Genomic DNA, 12,949 nt, shown 5'->3' on the forward strand with positions numbered 1-12,949 from the left:
TTAGTTAATTGCAGAACATATTTCGTGAATTTCACCCTGGGTACCTGTTTTAACATCAACGTTGCTCATCTTCACCATGGACCTTCCAAACTCCACATTGAAGGGATTCGCTCCCTGCAAGAAACGCTGAACAAAAGTCTTTGTGGTGGAATCAGTCCATAACCTTTGATCCGACTCGAGTACTCCACGGCCATTCCTCGAGTTGTTGAAGTAAGACGAGTCAAATGTGTTTTGGCTACCAGGATCTAGACCAACACGCCTTGTTCCCGTGCCATTCTGTGGGCAGAGAGCTCGGAGTTGACGCAGCAAAGTTGGGTCAATGGTAGGATCAGCACCATTTTCGCTTGTAGTACTAGTAAGGTTGTATAGTCTGTATCTGAAGAGTTGACATGCTGCTGTTCCAATGGCCACCTACATATATAGTAACATAAATGCATGCAATTAGTAATTAATTGAAATGCTATGCGTATTTTACCCTACGTGAATGTTGAGATGATGCATATACGCTTGAAGTTGATGACTTTATGTAATAATTAGCCAGTCCATCTATATGTCCTGACTTTATAGTTAACTTAGCTTAAATCTCTATTTGTCAAAACCAAAAATCATGTATCTGTAATCATTAAGAGTACTGTGTACAGATATGCATTAAGTAGTTCTTACCAACGAGGGCAACAAGGTGATCTTTGGTGTCGAGACCCTTTTCTGCAAACTTTTGCTTTTGAACATCAATAGAGTCTCCAAAGCCAGGCAATTTGGTGGTATCTGAGGCCAATGATACCCTGCCATCTCTGCGTCCAGTAGGCACCTGCCAGCTCTGGCCTGGTCTGCAATAACAATTGATGGGTGATCAATATAATATGGATATAAGGTCTCATGCATGATTATTGCTCTTATATGTGTGTGCATGATCACAAACACATGCTTATACTGGAGTATGACTTCAAATGCTCTCATTTCAAATGTTTCTAGTTTTATGATTTTAGTTCTCGAGTTTAAGTAATGAGTTTACTACTAAAAAGTTACTTATTGTTTGGTAATATTATGTCTAAAGTATTTTTAAACAACTGACATTTGTTTGGAAACAATTTATATATATATATATATATATATTAAAAAAAAAATAACAACAACAACAACATTGCTATTCATATGCCTCACACACCACACACCACAATTTTTTCTTAAATTCTTTTTTAGGTTTATTTTTCTTAAAACAATTGAATTCTTCTATTCATCATCCATATACCACATATTTAGTAAGAGAAAAAAATTAAAAAAATACAAAAAGGATAGTGTGTGGTGTATGAGGCTTATATATAAAATTTTTCTAAAAAAAAAAAGTACCTTTTGTAATAAAAACGACAAAAAAAGTCATTTGAGGTAGTGTTGTGCATGTGATAAGACCACAGGGTAAATATGTAAATATTTTAAAGTTATATGGGTAGCTTTGTCCTTTGAAAGTATTATTTAAAATTGGAATTACGTTCTACATTATTTGAAAAAACAGGTTTGTCGAAAAACATCAAATTATTCTTTTCTTGAAACGTATTTTTAGGTTTTTATTTTTTTAGATTAAAAAGTACGTACTTTATATAATAATCAAACAATTTAATTTTGTAATTTAAAAACTTTTTGAGACAATTTAAACACTTTTACGACGCTAACGTAACTCCAAGCATACCATATATATATATATATATGGTGTTGTAGGATTTGGTTTGGATCTAATTCTATCAAAATCAAAATTGTTATTGGATAATCTGTTGGATGAGTGATACGAGTTTATAGTATTCTACTATTATAAGACTTTTGTTCTACATTGAATGGAAAGATTTTTTCTCTTGTCACAACATAAAGGAGACCACACTACAAGGTTAAAGACTTTTACCAGCGATTATGTATCGCTGGCTATACCCACAAAATCGATGGCGTACGTCTATGCCAGCGACAAATAAGCCGCTGCTATTTCGCCGTTATTAAAGCCCCACTTTAGATCTAATCCAACGGAACCAAAAACTCGCCGCCATATTTTTGTTGTTACCGGCGAAATTTTATTCGCCGCTTAATGTACTTAATCGCCGCAAACTCAATATAGGATTTAGTTGTTAAACGCTGGAAAAGATATATAGCAGCGACTAATTTTTTATGCTAAAAGTGAAAATATCGCTGCCAATTATATTTACCAGTGACCAATCAAAATCGCCGTAATATAACTTCAACTGTGTAGGTGCATTTGGCAGCGATTAATAGTCGCCGGGTTTTATTAATACCTGTAATTTTTTTATCGCTGAGATTGGAGATGTCACTTTTACCAGCGAACATGAGATCGCTGCCAAATGATAACTTACGGCGACTTTTTAATCGCCGTTAATTGGAGATGTCCCTTTAGCGGCGATGTGAATATCGCCGCTTTTTAATTATAGACAGCGATTTTGAGTTTCGCCGTAATTTAGTCATTTGTATTTAAATTTTTTTGCGGCGAATTTTATATCGCTGATATAAGGTTATAGTAGCGATATGTACATCGCTGGTGTAGACTTAGTAAAGTGAAAGTGATTTAGCGGCGATAAATTAGTCACCGGCGAAGGCTTTAATTCGCCGCAAAAGATTTTTCGTGCTTAAATTTCCTGGGCCTGATCTTCTTTCTAGGCCTGGTTTTTAGTTGTTCCTAAATGCAACATTCATAATCAATGGCTGCCAGGAAATGAAAGTTGAACATCGATATAACATGCAAAATAAAATCCCATCAACAAACATCCAAGCCCATCAACAAATCCAAACTCATATGTATTACAATGGGGTGGTGTATTTATTGTATTCTCATATACAAATTGAGCTATATCCATTCATATTAAATAACCATCACAGTCATTTCTCATTTTGTATTCAACTCTACTATCCACTGAGAATAAAATTACCAATATCAAACAAACCCCCCCAACAAAAATGCTATATATATGGCCCCTCATGCCCATGTACAGATCCTGCGACTTTAACCCAACAACAGCCAGGTTCAGTACTGGATTGGGCTGGCTTGGACCAAGTGTTGCAGCACGGGATGGGTTGTAAGCACTAGGTCTCCTCACCTTAATAGGGACACTTTGGAAAAAGTAGAAACAATGAAAGGCATCAGTCCCATGTCATGTACTAACCCATCCAACTAATACATAGGTGGTAGCTTATGAAGACAAATCGAACTCAAGCACCAAAATACCTGGACCAGCACTGTTTCCTCCAATTGCAGCCATAACATGACCGAAAATATGTTGCAACAAACTGCAATAGAACATTTAAGATAATTAGGGTACCCTTGGGTTTTCCCAATGAGCATGGCTAACAAGAATAAATAGTAAACCAAGCTTACAACTAAGACCAGTTTTTGCACTCCAAATGGGGCGGCTTTTTGTGTTCTTTACTTATGTTTATGGAAGCAAATTTTAACCCAAATAAATTAGATGCAACTGCACATGGCCTGAACTCATGCATACCTGTGATATCCCAGCGAATAGACCCTCAAACAATGTTTCCGGTCATAATGCCCACCTCTTCCTCCCTGTAAAAGTAAATTATCCCAGTGAGAGGCATGCTGAATATCCAATGTAGGATCATGTCTCATTCTCAGAAGGTTTAAATTCTGGAATAACCAAATTAGAAACATTAATCGTATATATAATTATACGAAAAATAGTATTTCTTATAATTTCGCAGAGAATGGTGCAAATCTGGCTAGCTAGCTATATGATCATGGTATTAGAGGATTGGCGCCATGAGTCCTTCATCAGCTCTGGAACTTAATTAAGAGTTAATAAGACCTTATATCCATAGGCAGGGACTAATAATATATATTATATAGGTGGTCTGTAAAACAAATTAGGCTTAGCTTAGCTTGAAAATGACTAGAAAATTAACCAACTGTTCATGATCTTCTTTTTCTTGTTTTGGTAATAATTAGCAATCAAAGGTTAACGCAGCCAAGTTGGATTAACAACGTACATCTTCGTTAATACCTACCTACTTGTTGATCAATGAATATTTGGCTAATTATAATATATAATTAAATACAAATTTAATTATTTGGTCCCACTGGACAGCTTTATACTGAATTAGCAAATGCATGCAATGGATAGGAGCCAAGCATCAAACTACGTAAGGATAAAGTTGGTTTTGCTTAATTGAGTTGAGACTGAGCCTTTTAACTGGGCAAAAAAAAGTTGCATACATATAAAGTAATAAAGATGAGTCAGATCTCTGACGGTTGGCAGCCTAAACTTTGTGGCAGATGTAACAAAAAACATGCTACCTATACAGCCAAAGAGACTTGGGGCACCTCTTCAGAGCAGCCTTTTTTTTCATTCTTTTTCTGGGCTACCCCAGCAATTTTGGCCATGAGGGAATATGTGGATCCTTGGCTACGGAATAGCAGTTCCATATGCTATTCAAGCCACCCAATTACAAACTAAATAGAATGGAGAGCGTGTTACAGAAACGAATAAGTTTTCCTTAATAGTTAGCTTAGTATATATAAGTAATCATTTTATTTTAAACTTAAAACTAGCTAATTAATATATAAGGAATAAGTAACCAGAAAATTAAGATTTAAAGAAAGGGGGGAGGGGAGAGAGAGAGAGAGAGACCAAGACCAAAATTAAATGCCACCGATATCAAGATAAAGTCATATGCAAGCTAGCGAAGCTTACTTACATCATCCTAAATTAGCCCAAAAGGAATAAGAAATGAGTATGAAACTTAAAACAGTCAATAAAATAAGATAGAACTAAAGCATCTTTTTTAACCTTGAGTATTAAAGGAAGACTGGATAGCTCAACTGCAGGCAACTTCCTCAACTCATCTGCATAAATCACCAAAGAGAGCATAAGTAATAGTCCATGCCAAATAGAACCCTGCAAATGTAATATAGAATAAGAAATATAAGAGTGAATAGAAAATTCTAATGGATGGATCAGAGGATATTCCCCTAATCATTTGAACTTGTTCTCAATGAGAAAGACCCCTCGGTCGTAAAAATGATTTATTTCCTCATCTTTGACATACATCTTATATTCCCTCCAGAAACTTTATTCTTTAATTGTGCCACCTTTATGGTCCATGGATATAAGAAAGATTAATATACAATATTTTTTGCAATTCTTTTATAAGTGATTTCAATTTAACTGCAGAGAAGTATACCTTTGCAAACTCAATTTGAACCATTAATTTATCTAGTTCCTATATTTATAAAAGCTATCAATTTCTGGAGCTGTGATCAATCCAAGAGAAGAAAAATGGGAAAGCATATTTACAGGTCCAAGATGGAGTCTGGCATTGTGGTTATCCAAGTGTTCATATTAGCTGTTGGTGTTTCCTACTGATGTTACAGATTTTTTTACCAAAAAAAGCTTTGCACCTTATTACAAGATGAAGGTGAAGTGGTTATGGCACAATGCACAGATTAATAAATCTCCTTAACATTACATAAAGTTAAAGGTTTCGCTTTCACAAAAAAGAGATTGCTACTATATTATTGACCACTTCAGATTATTCATGTGTGTCTCTTTCAGCTGCCTTCCAACTTCATTCTTCTTGGGCTCAGTTATACTTACAGACATTGCACACATCTCTAAATAAGATCAACTAACATATTCAAAACAACAAAAGTAAAAGGTTTGTCAACTTGTAAAACGTATAGAAAAATTCATGAAAAGTTGGCAAACATGAAAAATTCATGTTTCAAAGTACACACACCAGAATACAACAGAGTGCTATAGATGCCCGTATATAGTGTGGCATAGCACTTTGCAAAAAGGGCATTTATGCCAACTTTTCAGCTTTCTAACTAAACTAAGTTTTCTTCGTTAAACACAACCATAACCAGTTAATGGTTCAAATAAGAGGAAAACCAGCAGGGCCTGCAACCAAGGATCAAGATCACTCTCCCTAGACATTTTTCCATCCTAAGCTAACAGCTTCAACCAATAACTCTTGTGAAAGGTGGTATGCGAGACAAGTTCTAACTAAACCAACTTTATCCTTACGTAGGTTTTTAGCCTAGCTTTTCATTGTCACTGCGCCAATCATATCAGTAAACACTGGGACTCTATCATCGACTCAAATAATCATAAAATCACCCATATCGAACTAGTACACTTAAAAGATACAAGCAAACAATCAGCAAGAGGCTCACCATAGAATATTTTGAGAAAAGATCCTTAGGCAGCTGTCACATCCCACTAACTGAGTGTACGTAGATATTCTTCTCGACAGAGGACGACAGGAGCAACTGTGGCAAACACCAAAAATAGCATTAATATTCAGCTCTGTTTGGGAAACCAAGTTGCTAGAAATATATTTGAGAACTTCACTTGTACAAGTACATTTTATGGTGGATAACTCCAAATGATACTAACCCCATTTTCAGACCATCAGAGATCCAAGCAGATCCCCGGTGTAGACATAGATCCAAGATTTATATAAATATATATATATATATAATACTATATATATATATATATATATATATAGCCCGGTGTCGTGTAGACTAAGTCCAAAACCACCCAAAAGCACAACACGTCGACACCCTAAGTTCATATCTCCCCGGTGTCACAAAAAACCACCCAAAAAATGTGCCCTTTTATGAGAAGCCCCTTATGGGCTGGGGGAATCGTTACACTGAGTCTGTCGAACTGACTCAGTGAACGATGGGAAAGCCCTAAAGAAAGACTGCATCAGATTGTCATTTTGTATCTGATGCTCCCTCAGCTCCCACAACTCTGTCCTCATTTCATCCAGCTGACTCTTGTAAGCTTCAGCATCCTTCTTATATTGTTCAGCATCCTTCCTATATTGTTCAGAATCTTTCTTGTGCTTTTCAGCCTCAGACATGTATTGTTGCATTTGAAGTTTGTCACGTTGTCTACTTGACTCGGAGATGACCATTTCCCTAAGTCCCCGTGCATATCCAGGTTGATGGCCAAGAACCTCCCTAAAGACAATTGTTGCTGCCTCATCACTACATTGCTATGATCCTAGGCCATCCAACCTACCTTGCATCTCCTTCTGCACATTGACAAAGCAACGATTAGAAAGAAATAATCAGCTAGTGCTATGTTAATAAAATTATCACGTATAGAAAGAAACATAGACCCCAACGGCTGTTTCTGCACTACTCACATAATTACTTTCTGTAGCTTCTGTGACAAATGCATTCTTTTTCTTCGACCAACGCGTCTCTTTGTAGAAGTCGACCAAATTTCCATTCTCATTGCGCTGTCATGTGTGACAAATGAGTATAAGAATACTCATTTAATATAAGAAAACGTTATTCTGTGGATGAACCATGTGACATTTGAACAACAAAAGCTATGAGTAACCACCTTTAGTGATAGTAATGTAATATTGTCACTAAAATCTCCAAGTAAAGTGTATTTTCACTATTCTATTGAAATAAAAGATTGTTTTCCCTTAGACATATCTTTTGCTCAAGTAATCGGACGAATGATTTACGTCCTGATGTGTGGTTAATGGCCTGCTTGTTTCGGTTCTCCCAATTTTGAGTTGAAATTTTCTGTCATACACATTAGGGAACAATTACTTATAATAGACAAACATATTTGCCACAACAATATTTAGACATATTAAATTGATGCATATTATATGGTTGTATGTGAGAAAGATCATCTGTACCTTGAAGGCATCGCTGCCCCACCTTTCACACAACTTCACCCATACAATGGGGTCCACTAGACTAGTTCCATTAGCCAACGCTTCTACGTGGCTTCCATAGGATTCATAAATCTTGTGCAAGTCGTGGTGGAAGGAGTTGAAGCGCTTACGTAAGGCCTTTCTCACCGTCAATCGGTGGTTTTCGCGATCCCAATCTAACACAAAGTCACTCTACATAAGCAGCATACAAACAATCAATGTGTCATCTCGTTATTTAGATGATGATTATACTACATAAACAACTTCCAAACAATCACAAGAACAAATTTGTATATATACCCAAACACGGTCGATGAGCTCCTCTTTAATCGCTGGTGGGACATCCGACCAACGCTTGTAACTCATGTCACAGTATTGTTTAATAATCCACGATATTCGTGTTATGAACATAGAAGCGTGTTCACAACATGGGGCTGTCTCACCATCATTTATCTTCAACTGCACTTTCTCATTCTTCCTTAGCTTGTCAAAGAAAATGCATCTAGATGGCCCACAAGTTCGTCTCCTCTGTTGAGTCGTTCCTTCAGTCTCCATTGGGGCATCTGCAGCTGTATTCTTAGGTGCAATATATTAGTATTTTTAACATCAACTGGAATATTCACACTTAATAACACATACAAACATGATTTTGCTTTCAAAATTAAAGTATTGGAAAAATACTCACCAGTTTGTTCTCGTGTAGGTGATTGTTCCACTGTATTTGGTGGGGGTTCTTGAATAGGTTCTGGCGCGTGACTTGGTACAACACATGGTGGGGGACTTGGGGGCTGTGTCGAATCATCCGAGGAGGATTGATTACACTCTTCCGTGCTGTGATATGAAGATAATTTCGCACCACGAGGTCGGATGTGATGACCTGAGTATGGGATATAACGCCTTGCACCTCGAAGACCGTGAAGTCTGCCTCCGCCTCTTGAACTGGGCCCCGGCTAGGTACCTGCACGAGTACAAGTTAATAACATAGTGGGATAAATTCAAAACATAATTGATACAAAATAATCTCAATATGCACAGACAGGTTCGTAAACAAGGTCATTTATCTACCATTTTCAGTTACTTTTAGGTAGACTAACCCTTACACTATGAGACTTTAAATAGAGAAACTAATAACTGAGAGTCGGCCGTATATATACCTTGATAATGCATAGTGCTCCTCACACAGCCTCCCGGTATTGAATTTAACCTGAAGCAATAAACATCACATGTTAGATACTATTTAATTTAGGTATGGATGTTGTAAATCTTGAATACTACTCTCAAGATTGTTTGCTACTTGCATAAAAAATAGTTCGAGCCAGGTAAAATGAAATTCTTCATGGTGGTAAGAAATAAATCAGAACATATATTTCACCCTAACTCATATTGAACTGTCTATATACACATACCAATTTCAAAGTCAATCTCATATTGTCATATGTCTATATACAAATGGGAATTTCGAACAAGAAACCTAATATCTCAACCTTAAATGAACGAAGTTCCTGGATTGTACTTATAGGTTGCCAGACTCATCAGATGTTGAGTGGACATCCTCATCTGAATGCTCCCCCTCATTTGTTGATAGGTCCTCTTCATCTGAATATTCTCCCTCACTGGCCGCATTTCCAGAATCAGAAGTGATCATGTCATCATTAATAAAGCCTGTTGAATCTATGCATTGACCAATCGGATCCATGATTTCTCGTGCATCTACATGGCTAGGTAGTATATCAGGCCTATTCAATTGAGTTGCCACTTGATCTGTGTTATCACACTGCACTGGTTCATAATAATCTGATGGCTCGTTTTCTTGATCGGCATCAGGAGTACTTGATTCCCCATCAATATCTTCAAGAACTCTCGAGAGTGGCGGAATGTTGTATACATTCCTATTTGCATAGTTCTGCACAACACCCCAATTCCCTTTCGCCCTTAAATCTCTTATGTAGAAGCATTGATCAGCCTGACTCGCCAACACGAATGGTTCATCCTTGTACCAAGTCCTGTTCATGTTGACACTAATCATATGGTCATCCACCCGCACCCCTCGTTTTCGATCACCAACGTCAAACCAATCACATTCAAACATGTACACCCGACACCACTCCATGTAGCGTAACTTTACAATATTATTAATAACTCCACAGAAGTCCAAGTTATTTGTGGCCACATCACCAATTACCACCACTCCAAATTTTTGTGTACGCCGGCAAAGTTCACGCTGTTTCGTATGAAACCTTTTTCCATTTATTATGCAAGCAGCATATGTTGCAACCCAACGGTCAGGCCCGCAAGCTAACGCATACAGATCAGCGGACACATCAAATGTATGCGAGGTACGATGTTCCTGGATCTATATATTTAAAAAAACAAATTTCATAACGTTTATTGTCGATTAGATCCAAATCATATAAAATGAAACCTATAGCAGCGCATCTTAGATAGGAATGGATAAGAACTTACACGTTGCTTAAACCAAGTTGGAAACTCAGTTTGGTGCGTGCGATCGATGCAATCTGGGTGTTACACCTTACATTTCTCGTAGTGTTCCCTGCATTTCGTGCATCGAGGCGAAGCAACATATTGAAGTTAGATGGTATTGGATTCATAAAAACTTGTATAGAATGAAAGATGATTTTTAAGTAGACTCGTTAATGCTTACTCTATATAAGGTCCAATCTCTGCACAATTATTGAACACGTACCAGATGGCTGCCCTAAATAGTTTATCTTCTAATTGCACGTTAGAAGGCATGCCTAAGGGACGGACTTTCTGGTTGAAAATTTTGAACCCATCTAACGTTTCCTCTTCGTCAGCATCAATGTTGCGGTCTGGTCGACTAAACCTCGTCTCAATATCTTTGAGGTACATGGAGCAAAATGTCAAGCATTCGGTGTGAATGTAGGCCTCGGCTATTGAACCTTCTGGGCGGGCTTTATTCTTAACATACCGCTTGAATTTGCCGAGATACCTCTCAAATGGGTACATCTACCTATATTGTACAGGACTCCCAAGTCTGGCCTCATGGGGTAAATGGACAGCTAGGTGGACCATAACATCGAAAAAGGAAGGAGGAAATATCATCTCCAGTTTGCATAGAATGGTGACAACATCAGCTTGGAGTTGGGCTAGGCGGTTGACATCAAGTGTTCGAGCGCACAACTCTTTGAAGAAAGTACCAAGTTCAGTCAAAGCCAAGCCAATATCACTTCTTAAATACCCCCCCAACAACAATGGGGAGTAGCCTTTGAAGGAAAACGTGACAGTCATGGCTTTTCAACCCTGAGATTTTGCACTCACGTCGAGAGACACAGTTTGAGATATTGGAAGCGAACCCATCTGAAAATTTGATATCAGACAACCACTCACAAAATTTATTCCTTTGCTAGACGTTTAATGTGTACTGTGCATGTGGCATTGTTACACGATCACCATCACGCCTCAAGTGTAATTCTTTTCTATAGCCCAAAAGCTCTAAGTCACGCCTTGAATTGATGTTATCCTTACTTTTCCCTGGACTGTTCATTAAAGTAAATAAGATGTTGTCGGCAATATTCTTCTCAATATGCATAACATCTAAATTATGCCGAAGTCGAACTGTTGACCAATAAGATAACACGAAGAATATGCTACACTTTGTCCAGTTCAACTCTTCAGCAGTGCGTTTTTCCTTTGTATGAGATTTGCCAAACTGAACATCCCCAATCATCTACAATTGATTTTGAATCTCTTCAGCTCCTACATCCCTTGGTGGCATGCGATGATCTTATCTACCGTTGAACAACCATTTCCTCCTTCTCCATATGTGATCTGGGGGTAAGAAACGTCGATGTCCCATGTAACAATATTTTCGGCCATATTTCAACCAATTAGAGTCTGTGTCTGCATTGCAAGATGGACAAGCCAATTTTCCCTTTGTTGACCAGCCAGACAGATTCCCATAGGCAGGAAAATCATTGATTGTCCACAATAAGGCAGCATGCAACATAAACGTCTCCTTAGTTGAGGCATCATATGTAGGTACCCCATCTTCCCACAATTCAAGCAGTTCATCGATCAACGGCTGCAAGTATACATTAATCTCATTCCCTGGTGACCTTGGGCCAGGAATAATCAGAGATGTCATGAAGAATTGGTCTTTCATGCATGACCACGGCGGCAAGTTATAGGGGACAAGGATCACTGGCCAAATGCTATGAGGTTTAGCCAAGTTGTTGAATGGAGTGAAGCCATCACTTGCCAGACCGAGCCTAACATTGCGAGGATCCGAAGCGAACCAACCATGATCTTCATCAAATTTCTTCCAGCACTCAGAGTCGGCCGGATGTCTCATACAAGTATCTTTTTTCGTCTGTTGCTCTTTTTGCCATCGCATATCACCTGCTATCTTGGCAGACATGAAGAGACGCTGTAATCTCGGTTTCAAAGGAAAGTGACGCAACACTTTTTGAGGTACCGCGCATGGTCCGTTTGTATTTGGTATCCACCTCGAAGCCTTACATACAGGGCATTCATTAAGAGCAGCATTTTCCTTCCAATATAAGATACAGTCATTGGGGCACGCATGGATTTTTGTGATACTTGAAGCCCAAACCGCGCTCCAAAGACCTTAACTCCTCATATGATTGTGGCAATAGGGCATTAGGAAAGGCAAACCTCAACAAATCAAGGAGCATGTCAAACGACTTAATTGACCATCCACCGATTGATTTGATGTGTAACAACTTCACAACGAATGACAACTTTGAAAATTATGTACACCCATCGAAAAGAGGACGTCGGGCATCCTCTAGTAGCTGGTCAAAAGATGGGGCTGGCCCATCTACATGTATTGATGGCCTGTTTGGCATAGGAGTTCTATCTTGAGGCACATCAACGAAGGTGCCTGCCCGGATGTCATCCAACATATGCTGCATGTCATCTATGTAATCGTCTTCTTGGATGATATCGTCATCAACATCATCATCACTGACGTACAATGTTGTCTCCTCCTCCCCATGAAATATCCACTGGGTGTAATTTGGGTTGATCCCTTTAATAAACAAATGGGTTTCCACCTCAGGTATAGGCAGCCACAGATTGTTAAGGCATGCACGACATGGACACCGAATGCGAGCCCTTCCACTTGCATGGTTTCGTGCTTGTGTGAGGAAATATTTAACGCCTTCGGCGTATGCAGGTGATACAAGCCTATCGGGGTCATTAATCTAACTTTTGTCCATCTAAACAAAGACATGGTGGGCAAGAA

General features: G+C 38.3%; 1 protein-coding gene across 1 annotated transcript; it reads right to left on the reverse strand.

Annotated features, from left to right (window-relative positions):
- LOC121238091 (peroxidase N1-like) lies at positions 1 to 5,214 on the reverse strand. Its single transcript, XM_041134948.1, has 7 exons — positions 5,191 to 5,214; positions 4,797 to 4,904; positions 3,492 to 3,637; positions 3,210 to 3,279; positions 2,983 to 3,089; positions 652 to 827; positions 1 to 407 (listed from the first exon to the last, which is right to left on the reverse strand). Exons 1-7 carry the CDS (start codon positions 5,212 to 5,214, stop codon positions 1 to 3), a joined length of 1,038 nt encoding a protein of 345 aa, XP_040990882.1.
- Positions 5,215 to 12,949: the final 7,735 nt, after the last annotated feature.

Source organism: Juglans microcarpa x Juglans regia, chromosome 7D (genome assembly GCF_004785595.1).
Source record: "Juglans microcarpa x Juglans regia isolate MS1-56 chromosome 7D, Jm3101_v1.0, whole genome shotgun sequence".
Lineage (NCBI taxonomy): Eukaryota > Viridiplantae > Streptophyta > Magnoliopsida > Fagales > Juglandaceae > Juglans > Juglans microcarpa x Juglans regia.